This window comes from Thermobia domestica, chromosome 18 (assembly GCF_964235325.1).
Source record: "Thermobia domestica chromosome 18, izTheDome1.hap1.1, whole genome shotgun sequence".
Classification (NCBI taxonomy): domain Eukaryota; kingdom Metazoa; phylum Arthropoda; class Insecta; order Zygentoma; family Lepismatidae; genus Thermobia; species Thermobia domestica.
In genome coordinates this window covers 631,787-655,163 of record NC_137471.1, presented here as the reverse complement: position 1 = coordinate 655,163, position 23,377 = coordinate 631,787, and the positions used below count along the sequence as shown (strand labels likewise).

At 36.5% G+C, this 23,377-nt stretch overlaps 1 protein-coding gene and 1 non-coding gene across 3 annotated transcripts in view; both read right to left on the bottom strand.

The window, feature by feature from the left end:
* The window catches only part of LOC145675995 (tetraspanin-9-like), a 37,247-nt gene extending 20,824 nt beyond the window's left edge, over positions 1-16,423 (bottom strand). The window contains exons 1-3 of one of the 2 annotated variants that reach the window (XM_081746833.1): positions 16,355-16,423; positions 13,162-13,350; positions 1,818-1,988 (exon numbers count right to left, since the gene is read on the bottom strand). In XM_081746833.1, the coding sequence (XP_081602959.1) occupies positions 1,818-1,952 (135 nt within the window). In that variant the 5' untranslated portion in view covers positions 1,953-1,988; positions 13,162-13,350; positions 16,355-16,423. The other variant, XM_081746832.1, reaches the window with a different exon arrangement.
* Positions 16,424-21,014: 4,591 nt separating this feature from the next.
* TRNAQ-UUG (transfer RNA glutamine (anticodon UUG)) lies at positions 21,015-21,086 on the bottom strand. The gene has a single exon. It is a non-coding gene; the product is annotated as a tRNA-Gln (tRNA).
* Positions 21,087-23,377: the final 2,291 nt, after the last annotated feature.

The window sequence follows — 23,377 nt, the reverse complement described above, 5'->3', positions numbered from 1 at the left end:
GAAACATTAACGTTCTTTGGGCATAATGCCTCATTGTATAGTCCATCTCCACGAGAAAGAAAATTCCTTCATCTATGCTTCAACGTGGCAATACTGAACTAATGCACAATGCAGAACTGAAAGACAAAGCAACCTAAGTTGTACGACGTCATTAGCATTGTGTAGACGTCAAAATATAACAAGACCACTCACTAGTCGTTTAATCGCTGGTTCTGTTACGTACTTGCAGGATTGATTATTTTTCTTTAACGATTCGGAAGTTAGCTGCACGGATGCATTTTCCAAAAAGGAAGAAAAGAAGACATGTCCAGGGAAAATTGGAAGTTTAGCAGATCTGTTCATATACACAAACATACCCAAATCAATTTGGCTATGCATACCCTCATATGTATTACATGCTACCGCTTAGAGTGCTCTAACAAGGAGAAGGCACACTTTGGTAAAAGAATTTCGGGGCCATTTTTTGCGAAGTGGTTGTGCACATTTAAAGAGTTAATATTAAAACTGGGAGAACGCAATGGCCAAAAGTAACAAAGAAAGACCGTCTTAAAGTTTTCTACTCGCCGCATATATCGTACGACACGCAAATTTATCAAGTGACTGCATAGCAGAGTTAGAAGAATCTGCTACTCACGTGCAAAGGATCGCGAGTTCGATTGCCGTTCGAGTCAAACTTTTTTGTTTTTTGCTTCAACCAATAAAGTACCGGTAGTCATTTCTAACTATAAGTAAAATATTAATTCACCATATATTTATAATAAATAAAACAATAGAAAATTTAAAATCACTTGTAAAATCGTTCAATGTTCCATGTTAACTAGGAACAAAATTTAATCTATTTCGTAAATATTATTGTTACCGCAGTCGTTGTGTAAAAAATGTTCTTGACGCTTCGTGTCTATATCTGTTGACAGTGTGCAAATTACATGGAGGAAGAAGGGGGAATCTCCTTAGGTTATAACAACATCCAGTATTAGCAAGGGGATTTCCCCCTCAACTCCTTTGTAATTCGCATACTGTCAACAGATGTAGACATGAAGCGTCAAGAACATTTATTACACAATGACTGTCGTAACCGTAATATAACTCGTGATATCAGTATATTTACGGAATAGAATAAATTTTGTTGCTAGCGTAGTTAATACGGAACATCAAAAGAGTTTACAAGTGATTTGAAAATTTCTATTGTTTTATTTATTATAAACATATGGTGAATTAATATTTTACTTATAGTTAGAAATGGCTACTTTATTGGTTGAAGCAAAAAAAAAAAAAAAGTTCGACCCGAACGGCAATCGAACCTGGGACATTTTGCGCATGAGTCGCAGATTTTTCTTACTTTGCGACGCCGTTAGTTGGTAAATTTGTGCGTCGTGCGATATATGCGGTGAGTAGAAAACTTTAAAACGGTTTTTCTCCGTTATTTTTGGTTATTGCGCTCTTCCAGTTTGTAATATTAACTCTTTAAATGTGCACTGCCACCTCGCAAAAAAAATGGGCCCGAAATTCGTTTACCAAACTCTGCCTTCTCTTTCTAAGCCATCAGGATACAAGTCAGAAGGTGTTTTTTTATGGGTTCGAACCCAATCACAGAATGTTTTATATTGTCTTTTCAAGATTGAGTATCGTCATTTTCATCATCGTCTCATTTAGCTTCAAACTTCAAGAATAAGTAATCTAAATAAATACCGTTTAAATCCGATAGAGAAGACTAGAACCTATATTAAACCTAGGTTTTTGTGTATTATTCGATTTATTTTTTTGTTTGAGGACAATCCTCAATCTTTATAAAGAAACATAGCTTCTACAATTTTTACCCTGCTCTGAAGTATATCCCAATATTCTCTGGAAAGTGTTCCATTGTCAAAATTTCTCACAGCGTGCCATAAAGCATTTTCAATTTCCTCATTGTACCCAGAAACTGTCATGTAAGCTATTACTCCACAGGTCATCTCTACCAAGAATACCAACAATAGCAGAACACCATGCTGGAAGAAGAAGAAGAAAAAAGGAAAACATAAAGATGATATTTTGTGTGTGTGGGTGTGTCTTATAAACTGTAAAATACTTTCATAAGTTGGGATGTCGTTACCTCGCCAAATGTTAGTGATAATTAACTTGTACTTCCCAAAGCAATGTGCTATTTTGTAGCCAACAAGTTAATAAGTAATAAATATGATTGTAGTAAAAGTTAGCATTTTTTAAGTAAAATGATATATATACCTATATATATTTAAAAAAAAACTTGCTTTCTGTAAACTAGCATAGTGGTTCTCAACCTTTTTTTTTTTTTACTGAAAACACACTTTACTGAACTTCTAGGACAGCGCGACACACTTCTTTGATATTATTATTATTATTATTATTATTATTATTATTATTATTATTATTATTATTATTATTATTATTATTATTACTATTATTATATCCATATAATAGTGAAACCAATTAGTTTTTATAATGACTCTATATAACACTGAGCATTATCGCTACCGCTGGAGGTGTTAACTGGTACAGTCTGTTTCGATTTTAATTAATTATTATTAAATCCTTCATGTTTTTTTTTTCTTAAATTCTAACATTTCATGATACACCCTAGGAAACTGCGTGACACACCAGTGTGTTGCGACACATCGGTTGAGAACCACTACACTAGTAAGATACAGTAAATCATGCTAAACAATCTCTATTTTCAATAAAATTCACTTTTTAAAAGAATTCTATTTACACAGGACTAAAATATTAATTATGGAGAGCACTTTCGTACACAATCACTTGATACAGTCTTCAAATTTGACGTTGTTTATTAATGTTACTAATAGCTCTGCTTTATTTTATTATCAGTAGAAAAATCCAAGGATGTTAAAAAATAGAGAATCTGCCCATACAATAAAATCGTGAAACCCTACGTCACAGTTCCGCCACACCTACTCTGCCCGCTCCGCGCCACTAAGATCGCAATATTTGGAGCAAACAAACGTGGCGGAAACGAGAGTAGCCAATCAGACGTATCAGCTCAGACGATGCTCAGTTGTTTTTCGGCTTCACTGACTTCATAGAATGAAGATAGGTATGGGCTAATGGGCAGACCCTCTATTTTATAACATCCTTGGAAAAATCATATAATATTACATAGGAATTGACCGTGTTTTTTTCTTTTTAGTCATGGAGTTCACTTGTGGCTATATGGTTATACGCGTCTTCGACGAATTCGATTCCCGTCTGAAGCTTAATGTGGCTCGAATTCCTCTTTAAGCTGTAGGTCCACGACTCATGAAACCTCAGTGTTGAAAGGGCCGCTAAAATCTAATAATGCAATCTTTTCAGATATACATATATTTTTAAAAAATATTTTCTCTTTTATTAATTACATCTTAATACCGATATATTTTATTTTGTTTGTTAATGTTTTTAAAAGACAGTATTTAAAAATATATTTTCTTGATTAACAGTTTAGCGTCCATTTCAGCAGCGAGGCTTAATGACACGTGGACCTACTGATTAACGTGGAATCCGAACCGTATGAACTTCCGCCTGGAATCGAACCCAGGTCTCCCGCGTCAAAGACACATACGCTATCCGCTTAACCACGAGAGAGAGCTCAAACTTACATTTTTGTTTGTCACTGGCGCAAAACCCGGGGGATGAGGGGGACTGTCCCCCGAAGAATCCAATTTGAAATGTTTTTTTTGGGGGGGGGGATGTGATAATTTGTGTCCCATTGCCACAAATGAATGTGAGACAAAATTAATATCTCTCGAGAATAAGCCTCAAATCTACCCTCCTCCCAATGTTGAAGACAACTCTGCTCCTCTGATAATCCACAGTGTTGTCTTTGAACTTTAGAAATATTTTGAACATCGCTTAACAAAAACAAAAAAAAAGTCTTATTCCCCTCCTCCCAATGTTGAAGAGAGATTTGCGCCACTGCTGATTGCTAATGACAGTTAAATACATTATAAAAGTTTTTGCTTTCTTTCGTACATGCTTGCCGAGTCTCGGTGTCTTTTTGAGACTATAGTAGTCTATAGATAAGGAAGAGATGCAAAAATCATTCTTAGTTTTAAATAAAAATTACGATTGAATATTTTATTGTTGCCCGACTTCAGTTACTGTGGTAAATTTCATCATTGTATGGTGACGGGAAATGAGAAGGGAGTCTAAGAAATGGCGCTGTAAATACTGAGTATTGGGGAGCTTTGCTCTCAATTTTTATTATTTATAATTCATTACTTTTGACAGTTTTACTATTTGTGACAACCTTAATACACTGTTTTTCAGTTTTAATATATTCATGTGCCGCTTATTCTTTATTATTACATTAACAGTATGATAAACAATTTTATTTCAAACAGGCAAATTCGGCCATTTTACTACGTATGCTTACTTCAAACAAATTTGATTTAAAACAAATTTAGTGAAATAGTCCAGCAAGCTCTACGGTTGCGATTCCTTTATAAATCTTCCGAAAAGGAGATAACTGAATCTGAACTGAAATGAGAGGGTTGCTGTGGACATTTTTGTGTGTGAAAGAGGAACATAAAATGAAGAAATAGGACTAAGAGTTTAAAAGCATTAGCCACTCTAAGTTTTTACTATAACAACACACTGCTCCATCTAGAAACACTCCATTTACATCCGAACAGAAAACACTGATGCCAACCTTACACGTTATAAAATCCCGTGTCCAGAAGCAGAAATTCCCATTTTGGTCTTGAATTTCCCACGCTCTACAAAATTTTCAAAATTTATAGAAGACGAAAAGTGAAGCTACACTATTTTACTCACTTTATTCAATATATAACTGAATTCAGATCTTCTGTCTTAATCAAACAGCTTATGAATAAGTAATAAGAGAGAGAATTGAAAATGTTAACGGCAAGTACATTTTGTTGTTATAAATTAGTATTTCATCACATATTTGTATCGTAATTTTCGATGAAACGTACCGGTAATGAAATTTGATTCGACAGGCTTCATTCTCCAGCAAGGGCGCCCATGTTATGGTTTCCAAGGGGGGGGCAAGTATAAGCGATATTTCAAATATAGTTTCAAATTTTGCTGTAACTAATGTAAAAATTCTATTGGGTTTTCGATATTCCCAAGTACAATGTCCTATAGGTGGGCAAGCGCCCCACATTGCCCCCTTGATGGGCGCCCTTGTTCTCCAGCAACTTCGTGTGGAACGTTTTGGAAGATGGTTGTTTGCCGTTTGGTATTAAAAACAGTGTGTTTAATAAGTTCCATTTTTTTTTTTTTTAAGATTCTCAAGTCATTGTATAAATCATTTCCATACTAGTATTCATTTTACAGTGACAAAATTTGACAATTAACACTGGCTTCATGTTTATTGAATACTCATCAGTTTACTTCCCGCTCATAGAGAAGTTAATTAGCGTCTATGAAGTAAATGTATGAAAAATCCTATATATGGTGCCAATTTCTACAAAAATTCCCGTTATCGCTTTTGGAAAAATTAATGTAAAAAAATACCATAAAAGGGAATTTTTCCCACGAGTTGGCATCACTGACAGAAAACAAATGACAACCATGTGCGCATTTTCGCGAATCCCAAGAGGTTAAGATATCCTCTGATCTGATTGTAGGGATGGTATCGAGACGAGACGAGACGAGACTTTGTACAGTCTCGGTCTCGTCTCGGTCAATAAATAACGGTCTCGGTCTCGGTCTCGTCTCGAGTAAAAAATCACCGTCTCGGTCTCGGCCTCGTCTCGGTCAACAGATGCTTGTCTCGATCTCGGTCTCGGTCTCGAGTACCAAGTCTCGGTCTCGTCTCGAAAGTCTCGAAATAAATAGTGTGAAATTAAAATAGTGAAAGTATTATTCTCGTATAGTCTGTCGTTTCCGCTATTTTTTCCTTTCACTTTGACTTAGAATTATGATATAATGTACCTCTTCATAGCTAATTTGCTAGTGCTAATACTTTCCATGTGTGTATTCCAGGTTCAATGATCAATGGGTATATCACCCTAAACCCTAATAGTAACCCATATTTCACTTTCACCAATAAACTTTGTCTCATATAGTCTCAGTACTGCCTGTACAATTAAACTATTAAATTAACTCCAGTACTATACAGTAGTTTATTTCCTTTCTTTGAATCAGAATTGTTCAATACTTCCTAACGCAACACATAGCAGCACGAATGTAGGTCTATTAAATCGTACCGAAATTAAAATTTTACAATTTCTCATTTATTATTTAATTCATTCTGCATTGACTGTCATTTTAAAAACACAATATAACGTTCATTATCTTAACAAATAGGGTAAATTATTACTAGAATATACGTATTTTGTTTCAAATTGATGAAATGCTTTATTACCGTTTCACATCTCCGTGTTTAATTGACACTTTATAACACGAACTTCCTGAACCTTGTGGTGGGAGCTACTACACTCATCTTTGCTATGTGAGGTCTCGAGTTGGATTACAAAACAAGTTAGATTCAAAGTCCGATGTTTCGCATAGTTCGCGTCTCATTTTAAGTGCATTCTGTTTCTTATACAAATTCATAAGGTCGTAATGCATTACGTAAACACATATCCAGTGCCGTAGCATACATTAATCTTATTCCTGAGCTCTCAACGGTGCATGCAATCTTTATTCGAGAAAACTAATCGTGCGTTCATTACGTTGAAATTTTATATTGATTGAAAATTACTTGCGAAACTTGAACATACATATTATATAAGTATATAGGTAATTCGAGTTATCTGTATCTATTTTTTCTCACTCGCCAAAACAAGTGATTCTTAGCTTTCTAGTTTTCTTTTGTATTAATTTTCGTAGTTTTGCTGCAACATCGATGGATTGAATAGTCAAATATATTTTTTTCGCTCTACGACTTTCATTAAATTTTGGATCCTTTTTTTACCCTACCTTACCTAGTAAAAGATATATATAGTAAGATGAATATATATAAACTTCAGAGGTAGACTATGCTGAGTCACTTTTTGCTCGAAATTGAGTTAACAATACTTTTTTAATAGACTATGTTCTTTCTAGTGGTGTAATAATGTAAGTCTGAAAGCATCTTACTACTTTGTAACTACTTAGTAAGTTTCAAAAACAGTACTATAAGTCTTAGTTGAGAAACCGGTTTTTCGCTTCTCTAAAATTACGAAATTATGACTTGGTTTAGTTTACCTCCGAGGTCCAGATATAATAAAATCATCACCATCATCATAATCAACCATTATCAATCCATTGCTGGATGAAGGTCTTTTCAAATCTTCTCCAACAACTATCTAACTTGGGCAATTCTTTTCCAGGTTACTTCTCAGTGGTGCTTGATTTCGTCACACCTTCTTGTATGCGGAGGTTTCCTAGACTGTTTTTGTCTCGTGGTATCCACTCTAGAATTATTTCCGTCCGTCGATTATAATTTCTTCTTGCAACACGTGCAGCACATCTTCCAGCTATTAATAAATTATTTCAATGGCACCATCAGTATTCATTTCTACAAATAGTTCGAATTCGCTACTTTCGGAGCACAGACACGCTACTTTTTAATCTTCGAATCTGGCAACACTGATTGAATGATTTAAATCAACACAATGTGAGGACCGACATTTGGTCTAGCGGCTAGAACGCTTGATTTCGGTTCGCGTGGTCCCGAGTTCGATTTCCGGTAGGGGTAAAGTTGAACGACCGAAGTCGTTCGGATTCCACTAAAATCATTAGCTCCACGTCTCCTTTAGCTACCCTAGCATAACTGTAAGACGTTAAACTAAAACAAAACAAAACAAGAATGAACACTGTGTATTACTAACTGTAAGTCCTTGAAAAATTGCATATAGCTATATAGTATGGATCGAGTTTGAGGTGGTCAAACTAAAACAAGTGAATTAGGGTGTAATTAGAACTTTTAATTAAGCACGGTCTTAATATAAAGTGTACACCAGGCCTAAGGCTTAGTGGGAACAACTAGTGTTACTGAAAATTTATCAGTTACATTTAAATTCAGTCACAAGTTGCATTTATGTATTGCTGGAACGAAGACCTAAACATTAACATTATAAGTAGCTATGACTATGAAAAACGTCGTCTCTTGAAAGCATTCTTGCACCATAAAACAAATTACGAGTAATTCTAAAATATTTTGCAGTTTATCTACGTTATTTGCACATATTTAGAATAATATTTAGCAATATATTTAAGTGGGCAACACTGCTTAAAATAATGTAACTGCGATTTGTAATTAAAACCACCAAAAACTATTGTTGTAATGTTATAGAAGCAAAGGAAAGCAATAATCATTATAAAAATTTAATACAAATACGTCATTTTAAGCAGTATACAATCACTACCAATATGTTTGGATCTCTGAAATGATTTGAAATAACAATTGTTGTAAATGGCGTTATAAGCATTTAAGTCTTTTGGAAGCATCTACATAATGAGACGTGATGTGTCAGCGCGTTTTCGAAGTAAAGTCTTTAGAAACATTTAAATTTTCCGTTTCTTGTAACTTTGTTAATTCATTCATTCGAAATATATTATTCCATGATCATAGTATTTGACGCTAAGATGCAGTTGATGCGCATTGCACCGGCTATGCCATTTGAGTTATTAGAGATCTCCAAAATGTTGATGTTAGGGATACTATGTTGTCGTTTGTTACACTAAATAATGTATGGGCTATTGCAGGGCCGCCCACAGGGGGGATGTATGGCGCAAGCTGCGCCATCGAGAAAAATTTTGGGGGGGATTTTACTCTACTTTAGAACTAGCAATTTTACTGTCGGAATAGCATTAAAACACGATTTTGAGAAGCTAATTTTCAAAAATTTTCCGGGGTGAACCCCCGTACCCCCTGCTTCGATACTCGATGAATGAAGTACCGCGCAAGTAGCCGTATGAAAGGAAAGGTTGGTTCGTTTTAAGAGAGAAGGGCCGCCCACAGGAGGGATGAATGGCGCAAGGTGTTTCATCGAGAAAAAAATTGAGGGGAATAAAAAAAATTGGGGAAGAATTTTACTCTAATATCGAATAAGTAATTTTGCTGTCGTCAGAATAACATTGGAACACGATGCGATTTGTTTTTTTTTTAATTCTCGTGAATGAATCCCCCTACCCCCTGCTTAGAAACTCTATGAATGAAGTACCGCGCAAGTTGCTATATGAAAGGATGGCGCCAAGTTCTGGTGAACAACAGTTACAAACACTCAAGGAATCACTTTCAAATTTAGATTTGAAACTTGCCTATGTTGTCTGTTGAAAATTATAATGTAGTTTGACATAATTGTGAGCTAGTGGCAACCATACAGACAACAGCCAAGTTTCAAATCTAAATTTGAAGTGAGCCAGTGAGTGTTTGTAACTGTTGTCCACCAGAACTTGGCGCCTATTTTTGTGATTTCAATTCTTGTTGAGTCCATTCAAACTTGGCTCTTTTACAGGAATGTTTTTTGTTGGATATCACTTCTTTTTGTAGGCTAATTTCGAGGATAACATTTTCTTTTGGTATCAAACTCAATAACTTGTAACTTGCGTCTTACTTTTCATGTGCAAGGGAATTATATCAATATTTTGTAAAAAAAAAAAAAAAATAATACTACTATTTGTTAAAAAAGAATACCTGTGCCATACACAGTGTGTAGAAGTTTTTATACCCTTCAATATCCTTATAGAACATATTTAGTATTGTACACTACCAAGACTACTAATAAAAGTAATGCCATTTTTATAATTACTACTGGCCCTACTACTACTACAAGCATTCTATAATAGTACTACAGGAAATAAAAACAACAACAAAAATAACAATTACTAGTACTATAAAAACTACTGCTACACTGGGCAATTGTTTTTAGAGGACTTGAGTTTTGAGGAGGGAAGAGATTTTTAGTTTTGGGGGGGAGTGCGCCATCAGCTTTGGGGGGGATGGGCACCCCTGGGCTATTGTGGTTTTGTTAAATAACTAAATTAGAAATATGTGATACTTTATGTAGCGCAATTTGAGAAAATACAACTTTATTTTGCTTTAGCAACATTGCTTGTTCATCTACTGGTATTGCAGAATATTTAGAAGAATTTCCCAACTTGGTACAAAATTTCAGCATTTTTTAAATATATATATCGCAGATCCTAGGGGAGGGCTATAGGGACTATAGCCCCCTTAACGCTCAGGTATACACTGGATAAAATGGGCTTCAATCCTACTTTCTTTACATTGGATAAAGCGGCAAACCATGGTTTAGCCCCTTCCTTGACCATATACTGGGTCCGCGGCTGTGTAAAATGAGCCATCCTATATATATAGGATGGCCCATTTTAATCTTTCCACGGAGATATCTCGAAAATGGTTGAACATAAATGAACCGAACAAAAACTCAAATAGGAAATGCCATGGGGCACATCGAATGGTGTTATCGCGGCGCCTCCCGGGGCCGCCCTTCATGGGGTCCCAGGGCCAAACTTTAAAATTTTAAATGAAAACACGGGGCGAGTGATACCTCGTTCCATAGATCTATAAAAAGTAAAAAGCGTTGTGGGAAAAGATTTTTCATATCGGTCACCGTATTCAAGATGGCCGCCAAGACATGGTGCCTGTATCAGATAAAACGTCCAGTACCACTAGACCCCTAATATGAAAATAGTTGGAGATAAATGAACAGAATAAAACTCGTGTAGGAAAGCACAGAGGGTATTTATCATTTCACGGCTGGAGTATAATGCAACGGAGAAAAAGATTATTAAAGTGTAATTGACATGATGCAAAAGAGGAAATGATAGAAAATTCTTTTTCCGATCTCTGTCCGTAAGTAGGTGAAGCGGGAATGAATGGTAAAATCTCAAATGAGAACCTCACTTTATTTGCAATAGATATGGTTTGTCTGAAACACTTGTGTGTACAAATGACTGGTACTATAATGAATAAAAATAAACTAAAATAAGGTGAATAAAAATAAGGTGAAATTCAAGTTTAACAACATTTTGCCCGCCCCTGATAATTTAACGCAATGCGTGCAAGATATTTGGGACATATCTGCATCAGTATGTACCGTTTCGTTACTAAGGATCACAACTGAAATTACCGTTGAAAGTTATTCGGAATGTAACTGTGGACATCTCATTGAAACTCATATTCTATCACATGCAAGAAGACATAGAAGAAAAAGAAGCGAACCAATATCATACAGACGACTGTTGAACAAAACCAACGTTTGTAAACATTATTCTAAAATTGCATTGTTCGACAAATTTGTTTCGCATTTCAGCTGATTCATTTTTGCATCAAACCATTGCCTGCAATCAAAATGGAAGATACCATTTAACAAGAATTTTACATACTTTATCCCATTAACTAACTAACTCTATGGTCTATGGAACCCGGAGATTCAATGCCGCGTTCACAAAAGCTCTCCATTGACTTCTATTCTTAGCTCTTCATTGATTTTATCCCATTACAGAGACATTTATCCCTTATAAAAACACATTTCAAATAACTTTGTTTCGTAGATACAATTTGCAAAAACTAAGGCTCTCATTTGCAATTTCACCGATCCTTCCCGCTTCACTCACTTACGGAGTGAGGTTGGAGTGATAATTTTCTAGGAGTTTGATTTCTTCCTTTCCATTATGGCACTTTTACTCTGTGATTTCCTATTCGAATATTTGTTCTGGTGTTTTCATATTAGTGATACTGGACGTTTTATCTGATGCAGGTACCATGTGTGGTGATAATTTTGAATACAGTGCGCGATATGAAAGATCTTTTGCCACAACGCTTTTTAGTTTTTAAAGATCTATCGAACGAGGTACCACTCACCCCCTTGCTTCCATTTAAAATTAAAGTTGGGCTCCGGTAACCCATACAGGGCGGACCTGGGTGGCAGCGCAACCATATATATATATATATATATATATATATATATATATATATATATATATATATATATATATATATATATATATATAGAGAGAGAGAGAGAGAGAGAGAGAGAGAGAGAGAGAGAGAGAAAATTCTATTTGCACCAGCAGTGGATTTTGTTTTGGGAGAGGCTTGAGGAACGAGTAAGAAACATTTGCGTTGTACGTGCAATGCAAAAAATGATCACAAATTTATTTCGGGAGGGGTTTGAGCCCGATAACTACCCCCTAAATACGCCACTGTACATCAGTCAACCGTTCTTATATTATTTAACACAGCAACGAAAGAAATTTTGAGTGAAGGCAATTTTAGCATTTATTAATATTAATATTCGAGACGAGTCCGAGACTTTCGAGACTGACCTAAGTCTCGTCTCGGTCTCGTCTCGATTGATAGAGGTCTGTCTCGGTCTCGTCTCGGTATTTCAAAGTCCGTCTCGGTCTCGTCTCGGTATATAAAAGTCCGTCTCGGTCTCAGTCTCGTCTCGATAATTCGAGACGAGACCGAGACTAGTTTCGGTCTCGGTACCATCCCTATCTGATTGGCCGATACAGATACAACATCACGAGTCATGAACTGCATATAACACAAAGTAAATGATAGCTGCTATCTGCCCTCCTGGCCGAATGAGCCAGCGTAACATGCTAGTAAGGAAAATCGTTTTCGGCGTGGGTTCAAACCTGCCTCTTGCCTAAGGAAAGTTTTTTTTATTATTTTTAAATTTTTTATAACACTTCTTTTGTTAAAATAATATTCAGAAAGTCATTTAACGATTTTTAAAAAGAATTTTCATTAAACTTATTTCATTAAAATAAGTTTGCCCTTGTACTATACAGATCCATAGCAAAAGTAGTAGTAGTAGTAATAGGTGACGTCATCGATACGTGGCCAATAAGAATGCTACTTCAGCCATGTTTTGGATGAACCTCTTGGGATCGGCGAAAATGCACCATGTGCTATTCAGCGCTCCATGACTACAAAATACGAATACAATAGATGAAAATCGTGTAACGTTCAGTGCTGCCAACTTACTAGAACAGACATAGCAGTCATTTAAAAAGTCGCGTTATTTTTCACATATATTAATACATTTTATTGCATTCTCTAATCATAAGATATTAAAATAATAATAATAGTAATAATATAAATAAAAACAAAACTTTTGTAAGCTTTTCTTCTCTTCTTGTCGATATTTCCAATTGGAAGCTTTTCTAAAAAAATATTTTCTTGAGTAACAATTATAATAATAAGAATAACTTTACCGTTTTGACCAAGTAGGTGTCCTTGTGGAATGTCCCACAACAACCAAAACAATAAACGACGAAACTACAGGAGCCAGCGAAGGTGAGAACTATTGGTGGGATGTGAAAGATGTCCTTCAGAAACAGCTGATGTTCCACCTGTACGTTTTCTACTGATACCCCAGTTATAATAAGAATAATACCAGTCGACTGAAAAAAGAAAAGAAAGAGAAAAGGAAATTAGAAAACTATGGAGAAATAAATTGGAACTGTTGAGAATTAAAATATCAACTTTAAGATTTGTGAAACTATATCTGAAACGAAAAGGTAAAATAATAACTAAAATTTACAATGTTATTAACGTTTAACGAAAAAAAAAGTCCAATCTTAAAAAACATACCAGTAGCGTAGCTAGGATGATTTTGATGGGAGGGAGGAGTGCAGGAGTGCTGAGAGAGACGCTAAAAGATATCTATCTATCTATCTATCTATCTATCTATCTATCTATCTATCTATCTATCTATCTATCTAGGGTGTTTCAAAACATCACAGACAACGTTTGGGGGGTGCTTCCTGACAAGATAAGAAAAAAAGTATAGACTAACCTGGGTGCACAAATGCTTCGTTTCGGAGTTATAGGCTGTCAAAAACAAATAAATGAACTTTAAAGGTCTATAGCTTCAAAAGTATGGAACCTACTATAGTCCGGTCAAGAGCCAGAGATGGTCATTTTTCCTCACCCTCCCTCACCCTCACCCTCAATTGACGCCCCTCACCCTCACCCTCCATCACACTCACTCTCCATTGACGCCCTCCCCTCATCCTCCCTCACACTCACCCTCCATTGACGTCCTTACACCCTCCGCTCACCCTCCCTCACACTCACTCTCAATTACTTTATCGCCCTCACCCTCCAACGCCCTCACTCTCAACTACTAAAATGAGGGTGAGGGCGGCCCTCATGAGGGCAAAATGAGGGAGGATGACCAACTCTGGTCAAGACTTCATTTAATAGTATGTGCCCTATTCAAATATCCAAATTTCAGAATCTTGCGGTATACCCACAAAAAGTTTTGTAGAGGTAGTTGGTCAGTATTTCAAATTACATATATGCCTGTAGCCAAATTCCCTCTATAAAAACTGTTGCGTGAGTACCTTGGAATTGTGAAACATGTATTTTTGGATAGTGCACATCAGTGGTCGAAGTGAGACGGTATGCGGTGGTATGCCATAGCGTCTCTGCTTTTTCAGTGAAGAAAGCATACCGTCTCTAGTTTTTTAGTGATCAAGACATACGTAACGGGAGAGTAGATGCTAAATACCTTTCATAAATCCATTTTTATACACAATAATTGACGAATAGCTTCGCACGTCAAAAGATTTTATTTCTTATGTAGTAATAATTTCTGAGTTGACAAAACCGACATTTTTGTTATCTTTTTTCTACCTTTTGTTCTCAAAATGAGGTGTCTTCAAAGAAATTAATCTAGTTTGTATTTTGATTTGCCATATTGAATTGTTTCTTTCCTATGTATGTGTTATGAATGGGGGGTTGAGTATGACGTATGTGAAATGAAACAGTGGAATGAGAATGTTGGGGTCTACGTCACACTCGTGTATGCAAAGTGGGGATTAAACTAAATGGACCCTGCATACAATTAAAAGTTGAAGGGCAAAAGAATTAAATGAATGTCGGTAGAGCAAATGTTATAAAAATAATAAATAATTTTAAAAAGTTACGTTACTTTAGGATGAGACTCTGAGTTTCAGAGCCCTCAGTGGTTGGAAAGCATGACCTGAGAAAGAAATTACTCACGATAAACATAAAAACATGCCCAGCAGATTCATGGAGTCATCCAAATTATAGCACACGGCCTGTAAAGAAACATGTTATATTAGCACTTTGACACATACCTTTGGCTGTCCTGAGGTGGTTGGCAAAGGAGACTCTCCAGGTTAGATTGGTAATCCTTTTTAATGATGATCATAGATCCAAATAGGAGATTTAACAGTTTACACACCAACACTCGCGTACGCGTAAAAGAAAGAAAGAAAAATATTTTTTAAATCTTCAATACTTTAGAATTTTAGCTCTGATATCAGGCCTAGTTCAGTGTTCGTGATCACACTTCTTTATTGTTGATGTCATCCTCTTCATTGACGTGTCTTGAGTGATGTCTTGATTCTTCGTCCACTTCCAGTCAGCAGACATGTCTCGTACCATGAAGATCACAGAAGAAGTCTCTGGATGATGGCTGAATTCTTTTCTCCTCAAGGCCTTTGAAAATGTATTTTGACCAAAGGGCGGTCAGTCGCATCCGGTCGTCTTTCTTGCCAGGAACATCAGGGACCTGTCGTCGCCAGCCTGGGTGTTGACCGTTAGTCTTGGTGTGGCCTCTCTGAGATGTCTCAGGTCAGAGCTGAAACCATCGAATATTGGCAGAAAGTTTCACACGTTGAAATACCAACATAATATAGAAATCACGAGGCACTAAAGAAAATTAATATTATATACAATTATGTACAGGTGGCGGATGCCCATTTTAGTGCGAAGCTACAGGGCTATGTTCTTCGCACTGTGTGTTAAAATAAACGAACGTGAAACACGCTTGTATGTACTTAACTATGTAGAAACGAATAATGAGCGTGCATTCTAGTTCGCCACGTTAATAATTCACTATATATATTATCAATCTGCACTGCCACAGATGAAAGTATTGTCACTCGCGTATGACTATTGCATTAATAATCGGTTAAGGCACTGTTAAAAGAACATTGCTCGTTCTTTTCGCGAGTCTGACCGTAGCTCGAAGTGAGCTTTTCTGAAGCACAGTAAGAACTGATCGCAGCTCAAAGTGAGCTTTTCGGAAGCTAAGTAAGAACTGATCACGAGTCTTTGACCCGCGTTGTTTTAAGCAACAGGAAGTTCATTGTCTCTTCAAAGACTCGCTGCAGACTTGTCCACATTTCAAATGTACGAATGGAGAGGGCTGAGGGTTGTTGCCCTTTGTGAACACTTTGGCGGCGTAACCTAGATATGGTCAAAACCTACACCTTGGCTCAGCTTCTTGCTTATAACTTTTCACACATTCCATGAAATTTTAAGGTGATAAGTTCACTATACGGAGCACTAAATAAGCTTTTGGATGATATGCAACACTACACGTTATTTATCAGTTTTCCATTCCAATTCGTTGAACAAACATAAACTTACTTAAATTCTTCTTCCATGCACTTTCATGTCACCACCCATCCTTTGCTGCCTCCTGGTGGCTGATTCGCAAACTCCCACCTGTATGACTGAAAGGGGATGGGGGTGTAAACACTATAAGTTTCCAATGTTTTTAGTTTTTCTCAGTGTTTAACTGTTAGACATGCATGTGACAATTGAAATACATATATTAATGAACTTGTATGCAGCCTCTCAAGGACTGTCATACCTTGTAACCTTATAAAAGGATATATAATACCTGTAGAGCTTCCCTCTCTCTCCTCAGGTTGGCGTCTGCAATGGGTTTTTAAAAAAACACTTTGGTACGTGTTCTATAATCATGCAGCCTAACAGAACCGCGACCACTCTTCAGGTATACATTGATACAAGCCTTTACTATCTTTATTCCAACATATAATCGAACTACTATTAAAATATTCAACGTAAGCATCCAGAAAGTTTTATACATATTACTATAAGGCATTAGAGCAGAAGCTACTCATACAAACGACAGAGGTGACATCTACAGTGATAACCAAGCAGATTTCGTCGACTGCTGTGGTGACTGCGAAAATTTTGAATTTCCTAGGCTCGCTATGCCAGTCTAGAGTTCGTTAAGTGAAGCGACGCTAAGGATATTTAGGATGCGAAAAAGGGGCGGAGCTAGAAAAAGTAACACTCTATTCTTCTCGTCAACTCGTATGGACATGCGAATATTTCTTGTACTTGGAAGACAATGTCTTCTCCCGACTTCATATCTGCGATGCGCACTGTGTCCTACCCTTATACAAGGGACTAGAGACGCTACCTTATCTCTTTCTTCTATTCTTCAATTCATAATCGTAACTATTCCTGAAACTGAGATGGTAAGAGAGTTCTGGTTTGCGCTGCTAAAAGCATGCATCTTTGCTCAAACGAAGGTTGAGCTTCGAAGTTCGCTTTCTTCTCTCTCTCTCTCTCTTTTTTTTTAACTGTTCCGTCGACTCTGCGAAACTCCAAGTTTCAACGTACTTTCTGCTCCTTTGGTTTCCCATGTACGAATATCTTCAAGTTATATTTATGTATGCAGTCTTATTCAAATAAACTGACGTTAATTTGATGTCATATTATGAAAATAATACAAAACACAAACAATATTTACATACAATCTTAACCTAATTATCGTAGCTTCCCTCTAATCCTTTATAATATATATAATTAAACTAAAATAAACCTAATTAATTCACGAATTAAATATGTAAATGATGCAAAAATTCTATATGCAAATAAGCTGATATATAAATAATAGTGTGCCTATCACAGTGTGCGTATGTATATTAGGTAATTCATATAAATGAGTTTTGATCATAAACAGATTTGGATGTTGTCCTCTGTGGGGGCAATTCTTCCGGGGGTTTGGAATACCACTCAGTCGACTGGGGAATCCGGGAGCTTTCCAACAGGAAAATTATTAATATCCTCATTCGGTTTTTTAACCTTTTTGGCGTATAATTCTCTATAATAGAACATAAGGGGATATTTTTTTCAGAAAGTTCTTGGCGAGGGATCAAAGTCTGCCCCCCCCCCCTCCTAAACTAAAGAGAAGTTCTCCAGTGGTTTTCAGTCATTATGTAAATAAAAATACAATAGGAAACATACTCTCACTATATTTCAACATTTAGATGTAGAGAGCAGAGACGGTATGTCGAGTTAAAATCGTAATAAAACATACCGCGTCTGCTTTTTTTCCACTTCGAACACTGGCGCACATATTATTTCCTAAGTGAAGTCTTGACCCGACTACGGTAGGTCCCAAGGTTTTGGAGCAATGGACCTTTAAATTTCATTTTTTTATGTTTTCGGCAGCCAATAACTTGGAAGGAAAGCATTTGAGCACCCAGGTTGGTCTATACTTTTTGTCTTATCTTGGTGTCGGGAATCACCTTCCAAACGTTGTCGGTGTTGTTTTAAAACACCATATATATATATAATCAACTATTTGACGAAGTGTCGTATCTCAAAATCTCACTTTTTCAGACATAAAGAAAGAAATATAATTCCACAGAGGAGAAAAAAAGTTAAATATGAAATAATCGATCATATACTCCACATAATTATTATCTGAAATATTCAACGATTCAACTGTTTTAATATCTATGTGATTATTATTTCTTTCTTCATGTCTGAACAAGTGAGGTTTTTGAGATACGCCCCTTCGTCAAATAGTCTTTTATGCTAACGTGTCCATGGCTAGCTCTCATGTCAACCACTAACTTCATTCACTTATATTGAGGGTCTAGGTAAATGACAACGTTGCGGTTTCATTTAACATTCGGCGCATAAAGAATGTACAGCCCAAACGGCTCGTTCGATTTAAAAAAAAAAATCCTCCACTTCAGATTCAAAAGATCATATTTAGAGACGGTTTCCCCCTTTTACTTTTTGTTGTAACTCTGATAATAAGAATCCTGATAAAGGCTTTTAGAGAGTTTTCAGGTAGAGCAACTGAGTTTCGTTGTACAGGGTGTGGCAGAAAAAATCTTGCTCTTTTTAATTTGAAAATTCACTGGACTGATTATTTCACAAATAACTAACTCTATGGCCTATGGAACCCGGAGGTTCAATGTTGCGTTCACAAAAGCTCTCCACTGACTTCTATCCTTAGCTAATTGGATCCAGTTTCTACTTTGTATTCCTATCTCTGCGAGATCCATCTTAATATTATCCTCCCATCTGCTCCTAGGTCTTCCTAATGGTCGTTTTCCTATGGGTCTACCAGTCAAGACTTTGAAACCGTTTCTACTTTCTCGCATTCTAGCTACAAGACCCGCCCACCTAAACGTCCTAGACTTGACAACCCTAACAATGTTGGGTAAACCATATAAATTATGTAGTTCCTCGTTATGAAATTTCCGCCATTCTCCATTTCCGTTCCTCTTGGGTCCGAATATTCGTCTCAGGGTCTTGTTCTCAAGTACTTTCAGTCTATGTTCTTCCCTCAGAGTAAGTGACCATGTTTCGCAACCATACAGAACAACAGGCATGATTATAGTTTTATATATTTTCAGCTGCAGATTCCTCGACAGAATTTGCGACGGCAAGAGATTTTGAGCCGAATAGTAACACGAATTCCCTGCTTTGAGTCGACATTTAATTTCTTCGTGAATATGATTTTCCTCTGTTAATATTGATCCTAGATATTTGAAACTATCCACTTTATCAAAAGCATTATTTAATATTTTAACGCGTCCATAATTTGCCGTATTACGGACCCGACGCACTTCCATGTATTTAGTTTTCTCTGCATTTACTCCTAAACCCATGTCCCTGCAAGCGTTTAATAAGATTTCTGCATTTCTTTCTATTGTTCTCCTATCATCCCCTATTAAATTTACATCATCAGCATATGCCATAATCTGGTGAACCCCATTCAACTCTAGGCCCTTGACGCTATCTTTGATTTTCCTTATAGCGTATTCCAGAACGAAGTTAAATAATAATGGCGACAACGCATCTCCTTGTTTCAGACCATTTTCGACGTGAAAGCTCGTGGACAAAAGTTTTCCTACCCGGACTTTACTTTGGGATTCATTTAAACATATTTTAATTAAACTAATTAGCTTTCTCGGTATTCCAAGTTCTGTAAGAACGTTGTATAATGTTTCTCTTCTAACCCAGTCGTACGCCTTTCTAAAACCAATAAATAATTCAAATCATGATTTCAGAAATATGAACCATAATTCAAAGTGTTTTGTTTACTTACATATAGGCATGAAACACATCACTCCTTTTTTTATATATATAAAATGCATTTATTAAAATTATTCTCCCATTAAGAATATTCAATATGTCATTGCAACGAAGACTGCGAATTCTTTTTATCCGCGGTACTCAATTGTTACATTGCAACAAGTTTATAACGGTCTCTTATTAAATATTATACTCACGGAGCGATCAGAAATTCCAGGGCATTAGCATGTCTTACTACAGATCGCAGTGTACTTTGCAAAAGAGAGTGACGCACACATAGAATATTCTCTAGAATTCGAACGGTGCGCCCTTTTCTGAAGGTTTGTTTCCAGCGTCGTAACTTAGATTTTTTTCTCTGGGGTGGCAAGCATTAATACATATATTTGGGCCCCCTAGAAAAAGTTGTTTTTCTAATTTTTTGGGCCCTCTCTTTCTATCTTTCTCTTACTCTTTATGGCTCCCCCGGAGACTGTGGGTCCTCTCGCATGGCAAGGTCTGCGGGGCCGTTAGTTACGCCCCTGGGCCCGTTCCATACATGACAAATTAATTAACGGGACAAAGAACGAAGAATGAAGACACAGAGGTAACTAAAGAAAACAAAGAATACGTATTAGAGATACTTCAAAATGACTTAAAAAGTTCATTTAATTAGGCCCAACTGTAAATTAAGAATTTTGCGAACAATGAAGCCTGTATCCTTACTCAAAGTACGTACGGGCTGTACTGTACGTTTTTATTTTGGATTTTGCATGAAATCCAATGCGTAATTAAATGTATCTAAAATAAGATTAACTGGAGTTTCTCAGTACCAGTTAAAACATTACAGAGTAAGTAAACAAATAAAACAATACGCAAATTTGCAGTTCATATACTAAAGTACAAATATAAATTTTTCACTATTGATATTGCAATGAAATAAATAAAAGGTGGAAGAAGGTCCCACCGAGATTTGAACTCGGATCGCTGGATTCAAAGTCCAGAGTGCTAACCATTACACCATGGGACCACAACTCTAGTTCATTCTTCAGAATTTGCTGATACGTGTGTTTACACGTAAGCATGACGTCAGTCTTCCAATCTTTCTGACAGCTCAACAGATGCTGTTCTTACTGCATGCTTTTATCAAAGTATCTCAAGGATGAGTGAAAACGACGTACTTCATTTGTTTTTCCTTCCCAATACTCACAATAGAGGGCATGATAATCTCTATTGTATGCTATCAATTCTACTGCGTTTCATTTCCAAAATGAAATTAAATTGTTTTCAAATTTATTAGTATTATATTTAAGTTTTGTTCCTTAACTTCGATTGCTTAAGATAATCAAAGTGACCAGAATTTTCACTTAGGAAAACGGGACGCATACGAATCGGCTACGGGGGAAGGGGGGGATATCTGACTTCCATATTGCATTTTGGGACTCAGCAGTGCTCTCAATTTACAAAATACACAAGTAAGAGTGATAATACACCATTTCTAACTTTAGGTGTATCACTCAACAAATAATGGTTTCCAATTGCAAGTTCTACCCAACAATTCTTTTAACTAGCTAAACACTCAGAATTCCCACTTGAACAACGGACACTCAATTCCCATTTGAAAATTCGGAAGTTCTAGAGACGGCTGAACCTTGGAAACGAGTGTTGGTACGGAAGAGAGTAGAATTTGCATTGACGATTTATATTTTGAATAATAATTACGGGACTCCTAGGTCATTTTTACTGAAAAACAGGACATATAGGCGTCCCGTTCGAGAATCAGAAAAAAACGGGACAACGGTTTTAAAAAAGGGACTGTCCCGGCTAAAACGGGACGTCTGGTCACCTTGAAGATAATTAAATTATATTATATAGTTAGTGTGGTGTCAACACAAATTTCCAATGTAGTTTGCGTACTAAGAACTGTGATATAGACGTAGGCTTGAGAATGTCACAATTAAACGATCGATATCACTAATAATTTTTGGAGATGTTTTCAAAACTAATAATGTATAAGATGGAACTCACATCTTTAACATAGGATTCGAGGTATGCGTTCTTTTGTGCACCGGAATGAAACCCAGAACCTCGTATGGGCGTAATATTTAGGAGTGGCTGTCTCATTTCAGGCTTTGCTTGGGACAGGGGTTCAGAATCTCCACCGATAAATTCCTAAGTGGCTTTCGTTTCTCATTAATATACATATTAGTATAATATTGATATTACTAATGCTCATGGGCGCAATTGCTTCCCCTGTTCCTCCTAAATCACATCTCTGTTTGAGAATAGCAGTTCAAGTGGTGGACATCAATTAATCCATTACGAAATTGTGGAGTAATGCTACGGAGCCGACATTTTGATTGCTTCCGTGTCTCCAGGTTTCTACGAGACTGTATGAATCTCCGAGTCTTTTTAGAGGGGAGCTAAGTTTCCTGACCACTCCTAGCTACATGCCTGTTTTGGATCAAGAAACAACGACAGATTTCAATACTTTCCCTTCTCTTCTAGGATCGAAACTAATATGCAGTGTTCATAATCTTCATAGGTATTGTTATTGTTGGCAGGTCATTTGCCGCAAATGGGAATCTTCTATGCTCTCGGTCTTCAGCTAACCTCTTAGACTTCACGTACGGTTTTTCTATTTTTATACCGTTCATCAACTGTAGTCCCCTTCGACCCTCCTTCTTTTTCCTGTCATAATTCTCTCTAGCATGTCCCTCATGATACACTTCTTTCTTAGCCACTGTCCTAACAAGATACATCATTTGGGTAGGACAGGGAACAATTGCCCTGAGTTTGAAAATTCATACATTTTTAATCGGTTCTGTAGTAATGTAGTAGTAAAAAACGTGAAACTCTTATGCCTATGGATCATCTTGCCTCCCGTGGCAAAATCTGGCCCCCCTGCTCCCAAGCAATTTCTTTTCTTCTTTTCAATTCCATCTAAAATTGTCCTTTTCTCGTCCACTATTTCAATATTTTCTCATTCGTTTACCATTCATCCCAGCTAATTCTCTCCGTTCTTCTCCATACCCACATTTTAAAAACTCTAATCTTTAGTTTAACCATTTTTCTTAATTTCCATGTTTCTGTTGCATGCTGTATAAAACTCCACATTTTATGAGTCTTCTTCTCACTTCTTTATTCAAGAACTTACAAATTAGACTTTTCTTCCTCCCAAATGTTTCTTTCGTCATGTCTATCCTTACTTTTATTTCACGTTCACACTTCGTATCATCAGTAATAATATTACCTAGACATCAAAAGCCAGTCATCTGTTCTCTTTTCTCTGCTCTCTCTTCTATAATATATCGGAATGGA